This window comes from Silurus meridionalis, chromosome 3 (assembly GCF_014805685.1).
Source record: "Silurus meridionalis isolate SWU-2019-XX chromosome 3, ASM1480568v1, whole genome shotgun sequence".
NCBI lineage: Eukaryota > Metazoa > Chordata > Actinopteri > Siluriformes > Siluridae > Silurus > Silurus meridionalis.
In genome coordinates this window covers 8,748,082-8,773,107 of record NC_060886.1, presented here as the reverse complement: position 1 = coordinate 8,773,107, position 25,026 = coordinate 8,748,082, and the positions used below count along the sequence as shown (strand labels likewise).

Here is a 25,026-nt window from a genome sequence, read left to right as displayed (position 1 = left end):
ATGCCATTCCACATCTAGTCTCCTTTTACAGTTATAATAACCTTAACCAGATTTTTGAGTGTGCTTCTGGACATTTGTGCTCATTCAGCCAAGGGTGTTAGTAAAGCCAGGTACTAATGTAGGGTGACGAGGCCTAAGGGTGCACTCAGCATTCTAATTCAAATGAACATTTTCCCAAATGGCAACAATAAACAATTTCTCTCATATGCTCTATTAGTCTGGCTAAATTGAGAATACTTCACATTTGGCACTCGCATATGACCTGTTTCGAGAATTAATCCTTTAAAAACTGTCAACATTTTTGAAAGCAGGAAATGCATAAAATGCACAGCACAAGATCTAAAGCTAATTCATCACCTCAAAAATGTGGACAAATTAGCACTGCTCACTTGGACTGAATGAATACATAAATAGTTTAGAGGCAGGATTAACAGAGGGCCTGCCAAGCTGTTATAGGCCTGTATATAAGAGCTGTCCATAATGCTTAGAAGCAATTTTGAATACAAAGTGAAGACATTTTGAAAACTTTCCCTGGCATTTGGATAGACTTTAAAATGATGACTTTAGATTTTTTTTTATGTAAAAACACAGTGGATATATAACAAAGAATACACAAACTAATTAACTTAAGAAGTCTTATATCGACTGCATTGATGAGTGATCTATATTGATGTGCAAGCTAAATAAAAATGTTATTTAAAAGAAAAGAATGTATAAGTTGTGTGCACACACACACATTAATATTAAATTAAGATATCTTAGTTGATTACAGCAACAGTGCAGAGGTCCAAAGGAATTTAATAGAAACAATCCTTAAAAAGCTGCTAAAACAGAGTGATAAAGGAGCTTCTCATAACACAGATTTCTAAAATCTTCAGGAACCTTCTCTAACACAGACTGCTGAAATATAAGGGAGCTGTTTCTAATACAGAGTTCTGGAAACTATAAAACCCTGACTATAACACAGAGTGCTTAAATCTAAAGAAGCTGTCCATTACACAGTGCTGAAATCTTAAGGAGCAGTCTAAAATACAGAGTGACAAATTTTGAAGTAACAGTATGCTGATCTCTTCAGGAACATTATAATCCAGAATGTTAAAATCCTAAAAAGCTGTTTCTAAAAGTGTTAAAATCTAAAAGAGCTGTCCATAACATAGAGTGTTGAAATCTGAAGAAGCTGTCTATTACAGAGTTCTGAAATCTGAAGGAGCAGTCAATACACAGAATGTCGCAATCGAAAAGTCTGTAATACAGAGTGCTGGAATGTGACTGCAGGAACCTTTACTAACACAGTGTTAAACTTTAAAAGAGCTGTCCATAGCACACAGTGCTGAAATCTCAAGAAGCTGTCCATAACACACAGTGCTGAAATCTAAAGGAACTGTCCATTACACACAGTGCTGAAATCTAAAGAACCCTTCTCATTACAGTGTTGACATCTAAAGGAGCTGTCCAAAACTCTGAGTGCTTAAATCTAAAACAGAGGTCTAAAACAGAGTTCTGATCTCTAAACCAGCAGTGTGAAACACAGTGCTGAAATCTATAGAAGTTGTCTGTAACTGTTCCACCTCTGGTCCTGGTTAAATGCTGTTTCATTTCACTGTGTACTGCAATGTATATGGTTGGAACAATGACAATAAATCCTATTTGAATTGATTTGATTCTACTTGACAGAGTGCTGAAATCTAAAATTGCAGTCCATAACACAGTGCTGAAATCTAAAGTAGCTCATTGTACCACACAGTGTTGAAATCTAAAGGAGCTGTCTGGAACACAAGGTGCTGAAATCTGAAGGAGCTGTCTGTAACACAAAGTGTTAAAATGTAAAGTAGTGCTATTATTCTATCATTGCTGGTGCTACATTCCTCCAGCCTATGACTCTCTGAAATTCCGGGGGGTGGGAGCAATCTGCTACAGATGGTATTGAAAATCCTTCCCACATGGGACTTGTCCAGTGACGCAAATTGTGACATTGTCAAAAGAGCTTAACAAAAGACTGGATTATTTAGCTGATGTAGTGTTTTGTTTATGAAGAGAAACATAGTGATGACAATGGATCAGCAAGAGTATGCACTGCTTCCTAAACTAGTAGGGGTGTGTGTGTGTGTGTGTGTGTGTGTGTGTGTGTGTGTGTGTGTGTGTGTGTGTGTGTGTGTGTGTGTGTGTGTGTGTGTGTGTGTGTGTGTTATCTGATTGCATTATGGAGATTCAATCATCAATAATTCATAGGTCAGAATAAGGCTGGAGAAAGGGTGTGGGTGACAGAAAATGAAGTGTTAGATGATTGGTAAATGAATGAATGAATGAATGAATGAATGAATGAACCAATAACAAATGTGGTCAATTTATAACCAAGGGAGAGGCTACATGACCAGGAGCAGACACACGATACTTCATTCAAGGGTTGCTAGAATTTCCTTTAGCATGCCTGCATGGGTGTGTCATGTCTCATTCCTTCTGTGTGTGTGTGTCTGTCTTCTTACTATTAATCACAGTTGCTGTTTTACTGCTCCATCTTAATCTACTGTTCAATCTCTCCATTTCCACCTACTGTTCCATCTCCATCTCCATCCACTGTTCTACCTCTCTATCTCCATCTACTCCTTCTACCTCTCCATATCTACCTATTGTCATACCTCTCCATCTCCATCTAATGTTCTACCTCTCCATCTCCACTTATTATTCTACCTCTCTATCTCCATCTACTGTTTTACCTATCCATCTCCACTTATTGTTCTACCTCTCTATCTCCATCTACTGTTCTACCTCTCCACCTACTGTTCTACCTCTCCATCTCCATCCACTGTTCTACCTCTTTACCTACTATTCTTCCTCTCCATTCCCACCTACTGTTTTACATGTCCATCTCCATTTACTGTTCTACCTTTTCATCCACTGTTCTACCTTTTACCTAATGTTATGATTTTTCATTTCCATCCATCAGTTCCACCTCTCCATCTTCACCTATTGTTCCATCTCTTCATCTCCATCTCCATCTCCACCTATTGTTTTACCTCTCCACACTGTTCCACCATCCTATCTCCATCAAGTGTTTTACCTTTTCACCCATTGTTCTACCTCTCCACCTAGTGTTCTATCTTTCCTTCTCCACCTACTGTTCTACTCTATCTACAGTTCTTCACATACTGTTCTTCCACTTCATTCCAATCTACTGTTCTACTTTTCCATCTGTACCTACTGTAGTACCCTGCAACCTCTCTATCTCCACACACTGTTCTACCTTTGTACCTTCATCTATTACTCTACCTCTTAATCTCCACCTACCGTTCTACCCCAACACCTAGTGTTGTATCCCATTACCATAACTACCTCACTATCATTCTACCTACTTTATTAAATAAATAAATTAATGTTTTATCTTTCCCTCCATCTATTATTATACCTATCTACCTACTGTTAACCTACTGATACTTCTCCTTATCTACCTTCTGCTCTACCTTCAGTTTCTACTCTCCATTTATGGCTCCTCCTTTTCTTTCTACATCATCATTCTATTTGTCTGCTCTTTATGTTTTCTTTGTCACTATCCAGTTTTTCTAATTTAGTCTTCTCACCATTACTTATCCATCCCATCTGTCTGCATGATTCTTAACTTCATCTCAATATCTCTCACTCACTATCTCTCTCTCTCTGTCTCTCTCTCTCTCTCTCTCTCTCTCTCACACACACACACACACACACACACACACACACACACACACACACACACATTAGACAGATATCATAATTCTGACATGAATAGATATGCTGCATTTCCCTGTCAGAGGCCAGCTATACGCCAATGTATGTTTTATTTACCTCAATTGGAATTTCATAACACCTTCTAGAACTGGCGACTAATCCATGATCAGTCATTCCCTCTCTCTCTCTCTCTCTTTACCTTTTTTGCTCTGATTATTGGGATAATGGGAATGTTAATGATATTTTGGGAGGCTGGAACAGAGCTGAATCCTGGAGAGCTCTAAAGGGACAGATCATTACTGATAGCTCCAGATTTCTGGCTTACCTCTCTCTCTCTCTCTCTCTCTCTCTCTCTCTGAGTGTGCTTGTTTAGAAAAGGAGAAAATAGGATGATGAGGTTGTTAATTGAATTTGTGTTTCTCTCCTTGAAACACATTCAAAGCACTAGTCCCAATGTATCTGAGGTAATGTGGAAAACGCTGGTATGCTTTTATTTGGCACATCTTCTACTGAAAAATCTGTACTTGCATGCACTTGCAAATGCTTATAATTATACAATAGGTGTGAAACACAAATACATGTGATCACTGGATATCAATTCCCTTTTCCATACTCATATTTGATCTTTCTTTTATAAAAGGCCATATGAATGTCAACATTTAAAGCAATGCCAAATCTTCCTGGTTCCCCAAATGAAAGCAAATGTCAAAATGGACATTTTGTGCGAGTCTTTAAAGAATCCATATCTCAACAGGAATGGAGCATCACTGCATGTGCCTTTCACCTTGATCTTGGAGTTGATTGGCAGAAGTCGTTTATCACCCTGCACTTAATGAGCTAAACACACTGACGTGCACACATACACACACATACCTCTCCCGCTGCTCTGGTAAGAGCAGGTGTTGTGAGCTCTTTTAATCAGAGACCGGACCGGAGCGTTTGACACTCGGGGGTACTGACCTCCTGTCTGCCCCAGCAGGGTGTGAGTGCCTAAGGCAGGAAGAAGATGCAGAGGCACCGGGATCTCCACCCACCCACAGAGGAGGAGTCGACCCCTCTAACAGGCCACATGCCGGCTTGCACCCGAGTCACTTGTTATTAAATATACATAGGGTGCAGAGAAGATGAAAAATACATCCACTGGCCCCAATCTCTAAAGCTCTCATATATATTTCACACAAATGTTTGTCTGTCTTAGTATGTGCTAGCGTGCGTACAGAAATACATTAAAACAGACAACATCTGTCTCTGGAACACACATTCTCTCGCTCTTTCTGATTACATTTCAAGTCATTACAGTCTGATACACACACATCACTATGAAAACATTTTCTTCATCAACCTCAGACACAGAGGACTGCTTCTCTCATTCTCATTCACCCGCTTTCCTGGATTCGAAGGGAGGGTGAGTCTAGTCTCCATGATCTAAAAATAGATCCCACAACTCATTCTCTCGCTCTGTCTTTCTCTTTCTCACACGCTCTCTCTCTCTCTCTCTCTCTCTCTCTCTCTCTCTCTCTCTCTCTCTCTATCACACACATACACACCTTTTCCTAAACATACCAAAAAAACTACCTGTTCATTCTGTTTAATCATTAGAATAGTAAACATTGTTCTTTCTTTACTGGAGCAGCAGACATTCCCGTTCTCTCCTTCTTTTCATGTAGAGCATGTTTTTTTTAGCACTGTATCCACTCCAGCATCTTTACCAGTGCTATATAAAACAAAAAAAGAAGTCGATCTGCTGTAAATGAGCACAAGTGGGTAGATTTGTAGGCCTCAGCGCCAATGTCGATATTCTAACTTGCACAAAAATGACAGGTCTTATAAAAGCTGACAGGCATCACAGCTAGTATGTGTGTGTGTAAGGAATGGAGTGTGGTAGTGAGCATAATACAGTGTGAATATAATAATGTGCATACACACTGATTACACTGACTGATTGCATTAATATAAATATGTATTTGTTTTAATGGGTAAATATGCGAAATCAAAATAATCCAGTTAGAGTAGTATCTCCTGTATCTCCTAATTAATATACAGGATTAGAGTGAGATTATACTCATTTAAGCATCATATACTATAGGAGCAAAAATATTGGGACACCTGACATTACATTTATTCCTTCACCTGAACAAGAATACCCAAACCTGTTCCAGTATGATAATTCCCCTGTGCACAAAGTCAGCTCCATGAACATTTGTTTACATATTATGGAGTGAAAGGTCTTAAGTAGCCTGCTATAGAGTTTTGACCTCAAACCTTTTGAAACTTTGGGATGAATTTGAACGCTGACTGCACTTGCAGCGACAATAATTTCTGGTCACATTCAGTAAATTACATATCACTAATGCAATCACATAATATATGCTCTAATTGCAATTGATTTTGTTTTAGGGTTATGTAATCCAGATTATATCTGGTTTAATACTACTCGGTTCTATAAAAGTCAATTAAATTCAATGAAGACCTGGTGAAAATGAAAGAATTCTAGTGGGTCAGTAAGTGTACCATTGCTTTACTGGACCCACACATTGGCCATCAGCCTACTTCAAAAAGGTAGTGTCACAGGACAACGACCCACATCACAACTTCATATCTCCCACAAAGTGGTATATGAGCATGTCTATTTCTTTGCATATTTAAACTATACAAGACACTATTAATCAGACTTGCTGTAATAAAACACCCACTGTTCTCCACCTAATGATCCTACTCTCCACCCACTGTTCTACCTCTTCACCCAATGATCCTACTCTCCACCCTCTGTTCTACCTCTCCACCTGATGATCCTACTCTCCACCTACTGTCCTACCTCTCCACATAATGATCCTACTTTCCACCTACTGTTCTACCTCTCCACCTAATGATCCTACTATACATCCACTGTTCTACCTCTTCACCTAATGATCCTACTCTCCACCTACTGTCCTACCTCTGCACCTAATGATCCTTCTCTCCACCCACTGTTCTACTTCTCCACCTAATGATCCTACTATACACCCACTGTTCTACCTCTTCACCTAATGATCCTACTCTCCACCCATTGTCCTACCTCTCCACCTAATGATCCTACTCTCCACCCACTGTCCTACCTCTTCACCTAATGATCCTACTCTCCACCTACTGTTTTACCTCTTCACCTAATGATCCTACTCTCCACCCACTGTCCTACCTCTTCACCTAATGATCCTACACTCCACCCACTGTTCTACCTCTCCACCTAATGATCCTACTCTCCACCCACTGTTCTACCTCTCCACTAAATGATCCTACTCTCCACCCACTGTTCTACCTCTTCACCTAATGATCCTACTCTCCACCTACTGTCCTACCTCTTCACCTAATGATCCTACTTTCCACCTACTGTTCTACCTCTTCACCTAATGATCCTACACTCCACCCACTGTCCTACCTCTTCACCTAATGATCCTACTCTCCACCTACTGTTTTACCTCTTCACCTAATGATCCTACTCTCCACCCACTGTTCTACCTCTTCACCTAATGATCCTACACTCCACCCACTGTTCTACCTCTCCACCTAATGATCCTACTCTCCACCTACTGTCCTACCTCTTCACCTAATGATCCTACTTTCCACCTACTGTTCTACCTCTTCACCTAATGATCCTACTCTCCACCCACTGTCCTACCTCTTCACCTAATGATCCCACACTCCACCCACTGTTCTACCTCTTCACCTAATGATCCTACTCTCCACCCACTGTTCTACCTCTTCACCTAATGATCCTACTCTCCACCCACTGTTCTACCTCTTCACCTAATGATCCTACTTTCCACCTACTGTGTTAACTCTTCACCTAATGATCCTACTCTCCACCCACAGTTCTACCTCTCCACCTAATGATCCTACTCTTCACCCACTGTTCTACCTCTCCACCTATGTTCTATCTCTCCACATATTGATAATTTTCTCCACCCACTGATCCCTACTGTCCACATTTAGTAAGTAAAAATATTGTTTTGAAGACATGTCTGTGTGTGTGTCTGTGTCTGTGTGTGTGTATAATCGCATGTTTAAGTGTGTAGTGAAGAGTCTGTTATGCATCAGCAATGTTACCAACATGCAGGGGTTAATAAGTGGCTCATCAAAGAGGACCAACTTCGGGTCAGAACAAGTAACACAAAACACACAATGACTTTAATATAAGGATAAACATCTGTGTATAATCAAAAGTCTGGAGTATTCATAACATAAAAACAATTTTAATACAAAACACATAGAGCTGTGTCACAGTGCCATGTTATAGCATGACCTTGAAGTCTGATTGAGCTTGCAGAAAAGAACTTAGACTTATAATATGTCTAATGTAAGTAAGTCTATAATATCCTAAAATGGATAAATAAGAGCATTAAGTTGGCCAATGCTCAATACTTTTTGAAAGAAAAGAGCTATGAGGTAGCAATTGTGTGATGTTACACAACCACACCAAACAATTTATAATATTGACACCTCAAAATATTACTAGCAATTGCAATATGTTTAGGAGGTGCGACAAAAACTAAGTAAAAAAACAACTACAAGAACATAGCAAGAACATCAAACCTCAGATCTTAGAATGGTGAGACTCCAACACGATTGTCCCTGTAATACCATCGCATCCAACTGGGCATGTGCTTAAAAAAAACTTATTCGCATAATTGTGAAATGACCGTAATTAAAAACATCCAACAGAGAAAATACATTAAAGTCGCACCCGGAGCTGCAATTCCCAGTAGAAAAGTCGGGGAAATAAATATAACCTAAGGTGTTGGAAATAATGGCTGGCTCTTATGTGTGCCACAATGTTCAGCCACTTTATTAGTCATTCAACGGATTTAATGTTCAGTGCAATTCTGTGCCAAGCAAAAGGACAGACTATAGTGGATATAGGGAAAAGTGTGTAGCATGGCAAAATTTATCCAGCTGAAATATTAGGAAGGAGCTCGAGGCACCTGATTACACGGTGTGCTTGTTTATCCATTAATGACTCATGTGAAACAAGACCATTACAGCTACAGGGTTCAATCTTCTGTACACAATTCTATATTTTCTATTGGGTTTGAATACAGCCAACAGCTTCAGGAAGGACATATACATAAAGTCACATATACATATACATGTACATGTACATATACATATACATATACATATACATATACTATAAAATATTGTAAGATAAATCAAGACAAATCAAATTGGATCTGTCTAATGAGGTAATAGATTCTTCTTGATTGCTGTAGCAGGATATACTGATTATTGATACAATATATGAACTGTCTTTTCCAGCTATATGTGGTACTTCCATAAACTCAAAGTTGGAGGCATGCAATTGTATAGGATGTCTTTGGATGTGGTAGAATTCAATTTATTGAAGTACGAGACCCAAACCTGTTCCAGCATGATAATGCCCCTGTGCACAAAGCCAGCTCCATGAAGATATGGTTTACATGGGTTGGAGTGGAAAATCTTAAGTGGCCTGCTATAGAGCCCTGACCTCATCACTATTGGACACCTTTGGGATAACTTGAAGAACTGACTGCACTCTAACCCTTCTCACTTCACCTACATCAGTACCTGACTTTCAAACATCTTTGTGGCTGAATGAGCATAAATCTCCACAAGCACATTCAAATTTTGTGGAACATCTTCACAGAAGAGTTGAGGTTATTATAACAGCAAATGTGGAATGGGAGAGGTAAAACAGGAGATGGAGATGTAGAATAGTTAGTGGAAGTAGTACCAGTGGGTGGAGAGGTAGAACAGTGGGTGGAAGAATAGAAACATTAGCTAGAGCATTAAATCAGTAGGACATTAGATGGAGAGAAGGATTGTTGGGTAGATAGGTAGAATGCTAGATGAAGCATTGAATCATTAGGTGAAGAGTTAGAACAGTAAAGGTAGAATAGGATCATTGGGTGGAGAATAGGTGGGGAGTATGGTCATTAGGTGGAGAGTAGGATCATTAGGTGGAGAGGTAGAATGATAGGTGGAGAGTAGGATCATTAGGTGGAGATGTAGAACAGTAGGTTCACATATGAATCTGATGATAAGGTGTTCACAAACTGTTGTCCATATAGTGTATGCATAGTCAGTAGATGACAAGCCAAAAAGAAGTCCTCATACACACTACATTCACTTAAGTCGACATTATATTATAGACAGAAATGCTTGCTTAATGACCGACATCTGTTAAATACATCTTTTCCCCGTCGGACTAAATGACGCCGCAAATGAGACTCAGCATTGTTTAGTTGCTCGCTTAAGGAGCAGTTTGCTAAAGGAACACATATTAATCAGTCATAGTAGATGAGTGGCGGACAAAAGACAAGAGAGAAAGAGATGTCTCCATATTCTGGAGCTTATGAAACATGACAGCATATGACAGGACGGCTTGTCAGAGCCCATCGCTGAGGGATGCGATCATAACCACTGATGGCCTCCATTGTCCCACTGGGACAACATGAGAAACTTGCAGAATCTTGTCCTTTGATTAGTCCATAATGAATTGTTTTCAAATGATTTGACATTTATTTATAAAGTACTTAATCGGTTTGTTTAAAGGATTGACTGTAAATATGGAGGACTACCACAACCTTTAACAAGAGCAAAAATACAACCATGAAAAGGTCAGCTGACTGGGTTGACATTACCTCATGTTTAGTAAAAAATCAACAGTGAGTTTTGCCAAGTTTGACCCAAAATGAATAAATTTCCAATCCTGGTTTTACTTCTGAGCTAGCCTGCTTCACAATACAAGATCACAGAGACACTAAATCAAGTTCTAATAGAGCAATGAATATACTGTACATTGTACAGCACTGTCCGACAACTAGTCTTTAGTTCAACACTTAACTTACTGTAATGAGACGGGGTGACATTTGTTTTGTCAGTTTTATCAAAAAGCTTTTTTTATAATATTCCTACAAATACATACATGTAAATTATAACATTTCAGTTGTATTTTTTATTACATTAATGATGACTTTTTGACCGTCGTGCTGTTAGATCCTCTTCAATAAAACAGCACGCTATGATCAAACTTGCATATTAGACAGCTACGAATGGCAGCTTTTTGTGTTTACTTTACAGACACAACAAGATGATAACATCATTGCACAATGAGTTTATTTTAAAAAATGAGTTATATCTTCCATTTTCAGGAAGCACATTGTTCTGATCTACCATTTCCTTCTCATTGTCCTCCTGAAATTAACAATTCATTAATAGATTTCTTATTTTCTTTTGTCTCATGGTCTCTCCTGAAATGTTTTTTGAGAGACACATGTATATTTCTTTTGTTTATATGCAACAAACAATGCAATTTAACTGTATGATATACTTTGACCGAACAAATATATAAAGTACAGATGATAAACATTAATTTTATTGAAAAACTATCCTGTAGCATGAATAACAGCTTTACACACTCTTGGCATCAGGACAGTTAATTTCTCCAAACATTCAAATGAAAACTTTGCTATGCCTCTTTTAAAACTTGCCAAAGGTGTTCTTTACTAATTGGATATTTATTTCTGACCCTGTGATCCAGTTCATCCCAGAGCAGTTCAATATGATTTAGGTGCGGTGATTGGGCAGACCATGACTATGATAGATAACACTCCAGCCTACTGTTTGCTCTCTAAATAACACTTACAGAGTTCGGATGTATGCTTTGTGTCATTGTCTTTTTGTATGGTGAAGTCGGTTCCAATCAGATGCGGTCCAGATAAAACTGCATGGTGTTGAAGAATGGAATGGTAGCCATGTTGGTTTTCTTATTCCTTTCATAAGTCTTTAAAATGATCCCAACCTATTAAACTTCCACCTCCATGTTTGATTGTGGGAGTGAGGCAGTCTGCAAACATCTTCAATCTTGTTCTCTGTCTTAAACAAGTTCTTCTATTAGAGCCAAAAGTGTCACATTTGGACTCATCTATTCAAAATAATTTTCCACTGTCCAATATTTTACATTTTTTAAATATGCATTTTTTATGTGTTTCTTATATTTGTTTGTTGAATATGCTGTGATAATAAGCTTTCCACTAGATTTGAGAGTTTGCGTGTGGGGATTTTTGTTCATTTAGCTACAAGAGTGAGGTCAGGTACTAATTTGGGGTGAGGAGCCCAGGCACACAGTCTGTGTTTTGGTTCTTCCCTACAGTGTTCAACGGGGTTGAGGTCAGAGCTCTACAGCAGGACACTCAAGATCTTCCACTCCAAACAATGCAACCCATATCTTAATTGAGCTGCTTTTGTGCACCAATCATTGTTGAACAGATTCGGGTCTTTTCAACTGACACTTTCAACTTTGTTCTAATAATATAGGGAGGAACTACATACGGATGTGATCATCTGCCTGCAAACTTAATCACTCAATGATTGAAGAAATATCTAAATTAGTTGAAGATTGCAGTCCAGTGTTACATCAATATTTACATTCTTTATACAGTATTTTGTAAATCTTAAAACAATAATGAATGAAAAGAACATGGGTGATGATACACTTTTAGTTTGCAGCGTCAATCATGAAGGACTCAGAAACCGTTAATAAAACCTTTATATCCTGCTGTGTTTGGTGTAGAGGTAAGTAGAAACTCTGCAGCCCCAATGATCTCGCCTGCAATAGCGCAAACTCGCAGCTGTCACGTGCAGAATTCTGTGTGCAGCGCAGTACTCCGATTCAAATTTCACACACCGTGGAGAGGAATGAGAAGGCAGTTACAGCACTGCACACAGTGGGAACAAGACTTGTAACAATAGCATTGAAAACAGCCACACTCATGCAAAGGCAGGCTTTTCTATTCATCACATTTTCTATGCCTCAGAGACCAGACCCTTTGTCAAGTACTAACATGTTCCTACTCCACCTTCAGTTTATGGGACTCCTGAGGGAATATAGTGAGAATTTTTGACCTATATTTATTTGCCGGGGGTTTTCTTTACTACCTTGAAAATGTTCTGAAAATAAATTCTGTACAGCACTACTATATTATATCCTAATGCAGGACTCAGATATAGTGTTTGAAGCAACTGCTGCATAAATTCTACACAAAATAATTGCCAAAATATTTGAATGTCATGCTAAAAGAATAGAAGTATGACGCTCAAACAAGTGCTTAGCTTTACTGTGCATGTGAATGGCAAGAAATTAATTCCCAATAAACTTCCCAACACTGACTTGGACCTTCCAGCATTTTCTGTGCTACATCATCTAGAATGGAAATAACCAGCACTGCCTTGGGCTTGCCCTAACACCATTCCCCTTTCTATGAACCCACTCGTTATTACACCACGTCCACACTGAAGTCCATTACAAAGAATGATTCTTCTAAATTTGGAAATTACTCTCTCTGAACTGAGCACAATTCCTACAGTCAGCTATAAAGAGGATTTCCAGCTTGGATGTAAATGAAAACAGTTCCGAATCTGTCCGATTCTAGCTACTGTAGATTATCAAAATGAGGTCCATTATTCAATTGTGTTAAAAATAGTACAAATCGAGATTGGAGGTTATCCAACCTGGCAACACTGGATTAAAATCCAGCCGCAATGAATGCTAAAAATAGATCCATGGAAGAAAAAAAGACACCAGCCCAAAGATTACTGCATGGTTCTGACTTTAGTACAGACAGAAAGCTTTAGGCTATTTTTAAATTACTTGGACACTACAGCCACATAGGAACAATAGCACACAGAGAACATAACCACTGCATGTATTGTAACCTGTCATGGTGTGCTGATCTGGACCATATTGTGGACAGAACCAAATAAGAGACCCATGACTAGTGTCAAAATGTCAGAATGAGAGTCCAGCTATATTTAGGACAGTACAACATCCCTGCTTATATGCCATATTGCGGTTTGGCAGCGAGCTGGAGGGGTGTGAGGTCGCAAACACAAGCCTGTAAATCTGCCTGATGAAAAGCAGAACCGCAGCATTGCAGTCAGTGAAATAAATAAAATGCCAACAAGAGGCCGCTTTAAATCTTATGATGCGCCACGTAGTGAGAAGATATTAGATTTATTTTGTAAAAGAGAACGCGTCCATGTATAACATTTGTGCGTAAGCATGCGTTTACGTGTGTGTGTGTGTGTGTGTGTGTGTGTGTGTGTGTGTGTTTGCTCGTTTAGCCCTAGGAATCTCATGTCAAAGTAAACTTTGCGCAAGTATTCGGTGCTTGCACACACACACACACACGCGCACACACGCGCACGCACGCACGCACGAATACTTTTTACCTACGGCTTACTTGCAATCATCGCCTAGACATGACCACGCCCCCTGATAACAATATCATTTAAGACCACGCCCCCTACTCTCCGTGCCATCCAAGAATCTGCAAAAAGTCTTCTCTAGTGAACTTGTGTTTTTGATTTGGTTTTGTGAGATGCACACACTCACTCTCTCTCTCACACACACTGGTTGTGGATTGGAAATCTATTCGCATATCCCTGTAGTAATCAGTAGCCCAGCACGCCACCCCCTGGTGCAGTAAGCTCTGCTGGTGTACTAGTGTGCGATGCGCTAACATTTCCTGCTGCTTGCTCGCTTTCAGGCGAAGTTGTTAGGAGCGAAGATTGCCACGCACCCACCTTACAGATGTGGAAGTGCTCCCCCATGAGGGTCTCCTGTATGTCCAGCTCGCGCGGAGTCGCTGCTGCAGTGGGAGTTCCAGCAGCGCTTCCGCACGACGGAGAGCCTCCTGCGCTGGCCGGGGACGACGTGGTCAGACCATCCAGCACCTTCCTGAACTTCTTCATGGTTTCTTCTTTTTTGTTTGTTGGTTTGTTTGTTTTTGCCTCCTTTTCTTATTCTTCTTTCTCTTCCTCTCCTTCCTCTTTTTATTCTACTTCTCCTTCTTCAGTTCTTCTCGGTGCACTCAATTCTACCGCAGAGACGATTAAAGCGGCATAGAGGAGGCTGTTGGTAGTACAAGAGCACAACAAGCCCTCCTTCCTTCCTTCCTTCCTTCCTTCCTTCAGAGAACTGAGAGACTGCCGAGCTCTCCGCTTTCCTCTCAGCCTTTATAAAGCCTTTACGTGCAATTCAGAAAGTCACACACGGACATCCTGGGAAGAACCAAAGCGCCCCAAAAGGTTGAAGAGCTAGCATACGCGTTAGAGCGCAGCTACGCGACACACACAAACTTCATGTTAGTTGTGTAGGACCACTGCATCACACCACCCAGTTCGAAGATGTATGAAATATGATGCTGTAGGAATGTTCATCAAGCTCGGCTAGAATGAGCACCGTTTTCGGTCCGTCCGGGCGTCCTGGGAGACGTTGATGAGGAAGAGGAGAGTCACCGCAAAGAGACCCCTGGACTTGCTGAACGACCAAAGTGCTCCAACTTTTGAGGATGTGACGGTGTGAAAACCTGAAAAGAAGTGTGCGCTCAAAACAAGAGCAGAGTAGACAGAGGACCTCTCTTTCTCTGTCTCTGTCTCTGTCTCTGTCTCAGTCTCTCTCTCTCTCTCTCTCTCTCTCTCTCTCTGTCTCGCTCCCGCAGTCGTCGCTGTCCACGGTGCTGAAAGACCAGCACCACAGATCCCGCCCCCTATTGATGCTATTGGGCCATGCGTTTTATGATTAAGCGCGCAGAGGGAAACGACTTTTGCTGTGCGTCATTATAAAGCATAGTTGCCGTACGCATCGACGCATGTTTGCGTGGTTCACCGTTGGACAGGATCATTTCCTCTTCATCTGTTCCAAAGATAATGGCATACAGGATATCAACTTCCCAAAGCCTCTGTTTCCGACCTGTGAATCAACGCTTTGAAACCTGCAGAGAGATCTGCAACACCACATAGGTGGTCTGCCAGGTGGGTTGCCAGATTGGATGGAGACAAAATATCCCTGTTCAGACTGGCGGTGTAAAGTAATGCCATGATGTGTATCCTATTGTGTTAGATTACTCCAAATATCAAAATCCGTATTCGTATTTAAAAGCTGGGCATGGTCTTAACATAAACTTTTTTTAGGTTTTTATTGAACATGGCCTTTATGTAAGCTTCATGTCTGATCTCTAACAGATATGTCTCCGGTCTCAACCAGATGTTCTGAGAACCTTTGACAGAAACAATCATCAGACAAAATCCTAGAATGACTAGAATGTCACTGAACAAGCTGCTCTTCATCATGGATAAGATACAGTATTCCACTTCGTCATCATACTACAAGGACAGCAAAGCGCTTTTCTATTTACATTTTGGCTGTTATTTTGTTCTGCTGCAATAAAAAAAAACATTTTAAGAAACGGTTCCTTGCTTTGGGGATAACACTGTATGACAATGTATGTGATAGAGAACAACAATATTATTAATATACTATTAATATATACATATTGTTGTGCTTATGTTGAATTGTGTTATTTACTGTGATTTTCTATACAGCTGTATTTTATATCTGCTTTTTTTTAACCTATATTGTATGCATATTTATTTCATAATCAATGCAGCTTTTTTGTAGCTCTGTAAAATGCTATCCATCTATCCATCTATCCATCTATCCATCTATCTATCTATCTATCTATCTATCTATCTATCTATCTATCTATCTATCTATCTATCTATCTATCTAGTGCATCTCTGTTGTTATGACCTAGTTCAGGGTTAGACTGAACGAAATAAATAGCTTGTGACATGCACACAAAAGTTTTATCACAGAAAGAGTTGTATATTATTGTTTAGATTAGATTAGATTAGATTAGATGCAACTTTATTGTCATTATGCAAGGTAGATGTACAGAGCTAATGAAATGCTCTTAGCATCTAACCAGAATATGTCATATATTATATATTCAGAGCTGGCCAAGGACAAAATAATAAACAAACGAGTCTAATGTTTTTGGAGCTTTCTTTCCTTACACATAAGCAACAAAAATACAGTCGAGCACATCTAACTCACACATACACAAAACAAAAAAAAAAATCCCACACACAAAATAAATTACAGCCGCACCTCTACTGCTGGTAAACAGAGTGAACAATATGTATAGTGATACATACAGTATATACAGAGAATAATATACACCACTAACAAGTCTGAAGGGAAACCAAGCTCAAGGTCAAGAAAAACAAGCACAAGTCAAAAACCAGAACATCGAACTTTTATAATACTCACAAATACAACAGACCAACTAACATCTCATCAAAAACCACCCTTTTTAAACACCCTCTTGCTTCCTCTCTTTTTACTTAAATAGAGCCACCAGTCAAGATGTCATCGAGATGCTTTCATAGCTTTAAACTGTAATACTGTAATGTAATCATACTCTAGCAACCCCATGGAAAGGCAGAGACTTTAAAGAGCATGGTCCATTATGCTGCCACACCCTTGACTTCTAAAATACATGCTCATTGGGTGTGTTAACTGTATATGTGTGTGTGTGTGTGTGTGTGTGTGTGTGTGTGTGTGTGTGTGTGTGTGTGTGCGTCTGTGCATGTGCGTGTGTGTGACCTCGCTTAGACTGAACCTCACGGCTGGAGATTGCATAAGCACTTGCATCATCAGCTTCCAATGCCATCGGCCAGGATTATATACCCCGGACTCACAAGCATGTGTGGCTCCCTTTCTCTCATTTAGAAACAGCACGAGAGCACAAAGAAATGAAATAATCCACAAATGTAAAATAAGATTAATTACACATGTCGAGTATGAGTACGCTTTATTTCATGCAATGCACAAAACATGTGGTTCAAGTACACCCTATACACCCCAAAGCTCATTTTCCATCTACTCTGCAACATGTTTTACCTCCTGTGCCAAATTAGATGTTATGCTTTTTTTTAATTCAGTAGGCTCAGTTGGTATGTTAGACCAGAGAATTCACCATGCTGTGAAATTCAAACAAAAAAGCCATAGTGTTTTGACATGTTTCCAAATTCCCTCATGCCTCCATGGGGAAATATCACGTGTCATTGTAGGCTTTACAGATAAATCAATGAATGCCATCTCATGACCTGTCTCTCATTATCTCTGCCCGAACCTCGGCAGGTATTTTGCAGAGTATGGTGGCCCAAATCATTACAGCGATGCTGTCATTTACTACATGAAAAAACGGGTTCTTTCTTTTTTTTCCTGCAGGGCAAAGACAGACCCCCAACATAGTCCTGGATATTGAAATTGACTTTCTATCCTTTATCTTTAAATAGCTTTTTAAAGATAAGATGCTCTGCCTCTGTTAAACACAGATAAGCTGAGCTCTTGTCCGCCTGCTTATAAGCATGTGATTTGGAGCATTATTTTTTTATCTGATTTTGAGAGACACATGTATATTCACATAGTAACACATTTTCGATGACGTATTAGAAATGATTGCATGATAATATAAAGAATAAAATAGGAACTTATCATTTCAAACACACTGCTTTTCTTTTTAAAAAATTAACATACAAAAGACTTTACAGCATTTGATGGACACTTGGATTCAGAGCAACTTACAATTATTTTATTTATACAATAAAGCAGTTGAGGGCCTTGGTCAAGGGTACTGGCATTTTGGTTTCGCTGGGATTTCAGCTTAAAACTTCCTGATTGGCAGTACAAAATCTTAACTACTGAGCTTCCACTTCCTGTAACATTTAAAGATACAATGCAACATGAATGACACAAGTTAGTAAAGTAAAATACACAGACAAGGTATACAGTATATTGTTATGCGGTAACACACATCGTTGATCCCACCTTTACAACAAGAGTTAAGCAATAGGACTCTGCTACTTGCTGGATGTATTACAGGACAAAAAACCCTTTGTGAGAAAGGATTTTTAGAGGAGATCAAATGGCGACATAATCCTCTTCACCACTCCCATGGGGCAAATGACAACTGAGATAATGTAGCTTTCAAGATGGCACTGCAGGAGAAAGCATGCTAATATCTACATTTAAACCTGCAGACAAGGATTAGCGAGCTGGGGTGCATGAGATGTTCCCAGCAAAACATGAAATAAAGGAATTGCAGATAGAAGATTCAAGCGCTAATGCTTACTTTGCTAATTAATGCTAACATGGATAAAATGAATGAGAAAAGCAGGGTAGATCTTTAGCACAATCTTTAACCTTAAATGTTTTTTAATGTTTAACCTAAAATCTGAGGCACAAACTATGATTTTATATTAATATGTCTTTACAGTTTCTTTGAATTAAACAGCTATCTAGTTAGCAAAATATTAAAGAAAACCATACAGCAACTAAACTATAATTATATATTATATTATATACAATACATTTATATACAATTTGCCACACATACTGCTGTTTTCTTCCCTATAAAGGTACAGAATGTTTTTGCCAATTACATAATTAAAACTTGTATAAAGCTATTACAGGAAGGCTTAACAGTATACCTTATGCTTTCGGTGACTCACACAGACACACACAGAGACACACAGAGACACACACACACACACACACACACACACACACACACATACATATGCACACATTTAAAAATTCCCTGTCAGCTGTCTGACATGCCCTTGGGTCCATGTCATCCACACTTAATATGCATGTTTAATTGTGTTTTTTTCTGTTGCTGCGTGATACATTACCTATCGCCAGGGGAAGCAGAACATGTCGAATGGATGTGAAAACGAGGTGCGCGTGTTCAAGAGCATGTACAAGCATGTAGAGGCCAGCAAGAAAACTCCAACCTTGATGATGGCACTACATTAACCAGGACAACCTGCATAATAGGCCATCATGCTGAATACTAGAAAAGAGTGTTCCACGTTATCCAACCTACTGAAAAATAAATCAATGATTAGAACCCAGATCGTAAATCACCCACTCGAGTGAAGATGATTTCTAAATCGTAACTGTTGGTTTTAAAACAGGCTGCCTTTGTGCGACTGTCCCTTTATTCCAGCTTCCGGAGTAACAATCACAAGCCTTTCGTTGATCACTAGCCACTGTTCTTCAAAGAAAGACAAGATTTAATAAAACCAGATTGGATTTTTCTAATTGCTTTACAATAACCTCCCTTTACAGCATATAATAAAGATTTTTTTTTACCTTTCTTCAAAAGGTATTGAACTATAGATCTATAGATCTATCAGTGCTCCAGAGAGTATAGATTGTCCAGTAAATGCTGTAACACAAACACTTATACTCCATGGCAGACAAAAAATAGCAAGTAATGAGCATTGATTAGCCGTGCTTGTCTTTGTAAAACCATGGAAAAGCAGGCTCATCATTCTACTAATCGTCCACCACAACAGTAACAGCCATTTGAACAGGGTTTTATATCCTGAACACACCCATTTACCATCACTCTGCATTGTATTATCCATAAAAAGTGCTCCGGTCAGAATAGGGTGTGTGCCACAATGACACTATATTTATCTGTGTCTGTAAATAATAAAATATTTTAATGATTTAAAGGATGATTTGAAAATGTACATTCTCAATCTAATTATTTTTGTAAATCTGTTTTGGTGTAATGTTCATTGTCCAAAGTATTACATGATTACAATTGAATTGGGAGTTTTGCAACCCTGATATCTGTAACTGTATGTGGATTTAAACATGAAGTGGGCGTTGATTAAAACAAGAAGGCTGGGAAGAAAATAACTCAGAGCTAGAAATGGCATTACTGTCTAGAAAGTCTAGAAATTTCTGTCTCTGACAGGTCCTCAACCTCAGCGACACTTTCACTCCGTTTCAAAACGAGGGATGTGTGCATGACTGGTTTTATTTTTAATCCCGCCCATGCAGGTCTTATTTTTACTCGTACCTGTCTGTGATATATATATGTACACTTCCCTAAATAGGTCTCAAGCACACACATATACACTCTAGGCGGTTTTGTGTCTTTCCTACCCCTAACATTTATTTGTTCCACTTAGCTTAAGTTATTGTGGCAAGATCTGAGCATCTGCAGTTTGTTGCAAGTGTGTCTCTTCATGATCACCAATTTACCATAGTAGCTAATAGAACTCACATACTCTCTTAGCACATGAATATAGTTTTCCCTTTACTTGAACTAAGAGAGCCAAACATGTTCCAGCATGACAAAGTCCCTGTGCTCAAAGCCATTATGAAAATATGCTTTACATGGATTGGAGTGGAAGATCTTGAGTGGCCTGCTGTAGAGCTCTGATCTTAACCATAATGAAGACCTTTTTGATGAATTGGAACACTGACTCCAGTCCAGGCCTCCTCACCTCGCCTACATCAGTACCTGACTTTACTAAATTCCTTGTGTCTGAATGAACACAAATCTCCACAAGCACACTCCAAACTCTAGTTGAACATCTTCTCAGAATAATGGAAATTATTAAACAGCAAATCGGCACTAAATGTGGACTCTTGGTCAGTGGTGGACAGTAATGAAGTAAATGTAATTCATTCCTGTTCTTAAGTAGCTTTTTCACATATCTGTACTTTACTGAAATATTTCCATTTGGGTAGACTTTTTCTTTTACTTCACTACATTTTAACTAAATTTTTTTAAAACAGCCGTTCCTATTTATTTATGAGTGGATAAAATCTTAACTGGTCAATCAAGCAGCAATCCACCAATCAGGGTAGAGCGCACAATTTGTTTTGAATGTGTATTGTGTGCTGCTTGGTGGTATCTACTGATCACAAACATACAGTTTGATGTCAGTTCAACAGCAACCAGAACATTTTAAGCAATAAATAATGAAAAAAACTCCTGACTCGAACTCACCACAACACCTGAGGCCTTATTTGTGTGATTTTTTTTAAAAGAAGTCATTTGAAAAGATATCAATCAGTGTTTGACTCATTAATATCATAATATCTAATAGATTGCTATGCTAAGAGTAACATTAGAGTGACGATTACCAAACTTTCCGGACTCATATATAAGCCGTGTGTGCAAGACCGAGGAATATGTCCTTATTATTTTCTGATGCTCATTTCTAAGTTTCTTTGACTAACCCTCTGTTGCCAAAAAAAAAATATAGCACGAGTTTTGGAAACCTGTCTGTGCTTATATGATTTCTGTTGCAACTGGAGTTAGTGAGCTCTCCCATGACCCAGACTCAACGCGTTACAACGGCTTGTATCTAACACTTGTTAGTAAAATCCGGCACAGGTATTTGATCATTAACACTTATCACCCCAGTTCTGCTTTTTATTTCACAAACCTACACTTATCCACACCCACCATTCCACAGCATTAAATTTCAGTTTTAATTTCTTACTCACTATAGTTAACCACAGCATTGATCGTGTAATAATTTTACCTTAAACCATCAATTCTGTTTCCAGTGATTTATTTTTTTATTCAATGCTTTTATGCAGTCAGGTTTTTATGTGGCTATCCTTCTGAGGATAGTGGTAGGACTATCTCCAAAAAAAAAATGTTTGTTGTAGAATTTTTAATTAGGTGCTCTCAAACAATACTTTAGTCCCATCAACCAATTGGCAAGAAAATGCAGATTGAGCCTGACTTCCTTAGAGCCTCCAGCTACTTTCACTTGTCTGCTTCGTATCGATCTTGCTGCTTACGTGCTCCTACTTTTTTTGGGTGTTTGTTTGGACAAGATGTTATCCCAAGCAAAGTCTAAAAAATGGCAATTCTAAAACAAAAAGAAAAAAATGTGTATTCCCGAGAGGTGCAGGAGCTCCAGCAAAATAAAGCTAGCAAGTTCAACGAAACAAGCAGACACAGACAGATGCAAACAAGCCAGAAAATAAAAAGAGAGGTGGATGCAAGGTGAGCAGGAGAAAATAAGAAAAAGAAAAAAACAAGTGTGCAGAAGACAAGGAGATAAAGCAAAAAGGTCCATAAAGGCAACAGCATTCTGCTTCAAATCTCTGTCTCATTATGAATGCATTTTAGACCGATGCTGAAAAACTAGAATGAATTCTCCTTTCCATCACGACAGTTCCTTTTATCCACTTTTCATCCTACGTGATTGCAGTCGCTCAAAGGTTCAGTTAGAAAGCTGATGAATAAGCTCAGATGAATACATGCTCTTAAAAAAAAACAAAAAACACCTGCATTCTGGTCTGCATTTGCTTCATCTCATCACCAAGAGAAAAGTATCCTTTCAAAATCATACAGTGACTAAAAACAAACAGGAGTCTTTTCGGGGTTTTTCATTTTCACCATCAAGAACTTGTCATGAAGAACTGTCATCAAGAACTGTCCAAAAGGTGCGCAGAAGTTTCTTTAAATAATTTATTTGGGTTTTTTTAAAGCTGTCCTTCTTGGAATTTTTTTAGGATTTCTCATAATAAGTATATATCCCATAATAAGAATCTGAATTTATTTTTCCCAAAAGCCTTTCTCAATTTTTTCTTTCTTTCCACCCAAAATAACTAAACAGCATTTATGACTGCTCAACTTGAAGGAAGTTTATTTTACAAATGGTATAATATAAATTGGTTAAAAATGTATTGCTTTGAAATATTCAGTTAAATTCAATTCATTTTTATTTGTATAGAGCTTTTTACAATGGACATTGTCTCAGCAGCTGTACACAGTACAGTTATAAGGTTGTATAAAAGAATGTGCAAGTTTGTTCCTTATAATTGTTTATCCCTGATGAGCGAACCAGTGGTGACAGTGGAAAGGAAAACCTCCCTGAGACGGTAAGCGGAAGAAATCTTGAAAGGAACCAGACTCAAAACATTCTCAAAGTGCAATCTAAGCCAGATGCCCTGTCATTTACTCCAAATTCTCATCTGGCTCAAGAGTCAATCAGCAACATGATCTTCCTGCAGCTATTCTGTGCTCTTATACAAGAAGTTGCTGTTGTTCAATATCTTTAGCCTGCTCTTTTTGTTCTTTCGCCCCAGACAAAAGAATGACCTTTAGAAAAATGGATGAAAAACTCTAGGAAAATATACACATTAAGTGCAGACATAGACTAAGAGAGGGTCTCTAAGTGATTGATTTTGGTAGATTTTTTATCATACAGCATGAAAGTGAACGAGCACTTGGCCTCAATCCATCAAACGATCGGAGCCATGAGCACATTCTGGATGAGTGCACTGTGCTTATAATAATGGCAGCTCGTATCTGGCACCTGTCTTGTTGCTCTTAGTAAAAAAAAATTATAATAAAATTTTTGTTCATTAAAGCAAAGCTTGAAAGATTTTTCTTAAACTGCACCTTGTGTTGATGTCTGTTGAGTTCACAAAAAATGTTTACAGTCACTAGGGAATTAGTGTCAGTGTTCCACAGCTAGCAGAGTGGCTCAAGAGAGACATGATGGATGCAGAAAGCAATAAGGATAAATGATCCATTCAGTAATGCTTCCAGATTTGAGTTTGGCAGTGTGTTTGTGTTAAAAGATAATAGTGGGTGAGTGTGTGTGTGTGTGTGTGTGTGTGTGTGTGTGTGTGTGTGTGTGTGTGTGTGTGTGTGTGTGTGTGTGTGTGTGTGTGTTGAGTTACACTTCTAAAGAATCAGGGGATAAGGTGTTTGCTGACATGTCTGATCATAGCTGTCAACTCATCTAAACCTTATAACATCTCTCATTTCTAGCTTTTTTATTAGAAAAGTCTTTGGAATGTTTGAAATGAAATGAATTAAACCACATCCTCTGCGGTTGACTGATAACACGCTGATTAAGTGCATCGCCTGTTGTTTCATTAACTGTAGTGGCCTCTGAGGCACCTGGCACCGTTTCTGAAGCCCTGCTGATAGTCTTCCTATTTAACGGGCAGAGCAGAATCTACTCGGGTCCCACTAACAGCAAGGCAAGTGCACTGTTTATCGATTTAGGACTCGATTGGCTTTAGTAATTGAGTAACACTGGCAGGAGTCTTGGTGAGAGTAAGCAGGTTTGTCCTTTGAGGCATTTCTACAATTTGCATATAAATGGGCTGGTAAATGCATCGTCGCCATTAGCGGAGCATTTGATTGGCTCGGAGGAAAGGGTAATGAGTGCCTTACCCCTTTCCGATTAGCATGGCAGTAAGAGTATAATTTTAGGGCCAAAAAGCACCATCTTTAGACACAGTGGAACAGATGGGCACAAAATTTTCAATAACATTTCGGATTTCAAATTATGTTAAAACAAATAAACAAGTTTTAACTCCCTTAACATTTAAACCGAACAAATAACAACTAAAGAAAACAACTGCAAGTACCAGTTAAGCATTTTAAAACACAGAGGACAAAAATGTAAGGAAAGAAGAATATTGGGATGCACCAAATGACACCAGTGACACCATATATCACTAACACCAATTGACATTAATGACACCAAATAACACCAGACATCAAAAGACTGATTTGATTTGATCACTTAAACCAAATGACATGACTGACACTAAACGATATTACTAAAACCTGGCACCAGAGACAGCAAATGACATCAGACGTCATATGA

At 38.9% G+C, this 25,026-nt stretch overlaps 1 protein-coding gene across 9 annotated transcripts in view; it reads right to left on the bottom strand.

Moving 5' to 3' along the window:
* Positions 1-15,166, bottom strand: part of stxbp5l (syntaxin binding protein 5L) — a 140,107-nt gene extending 124,941 nt beyond the window's left edge. For 4 of the 9 annotated variants that reach the window (XM_046843857.1, XM_046843844.1, XM_046843867.1 and 1 more), the window contains exon 1: positions 14,302-15,165. In XM_046843857.1, coding sequence (XP_046699813.1) covers positions 14,302-14,469 — 168 coding nt within the window. In that variant the 5' untranslated portion in view covers positions 14,470-15,165. Of the gene's footprint in view, positions 1-14,301 lie in introns of all 9 variants that reach the window. The other 5 variants (XM_046843898.1, XM_046843885.1, XM_046843889.1 and 2 more) reach the window with 2 other exon arrangements.
* Between the last annotated feature and the right edge of the window lie 9,860 nt (positions 15,167-25,026).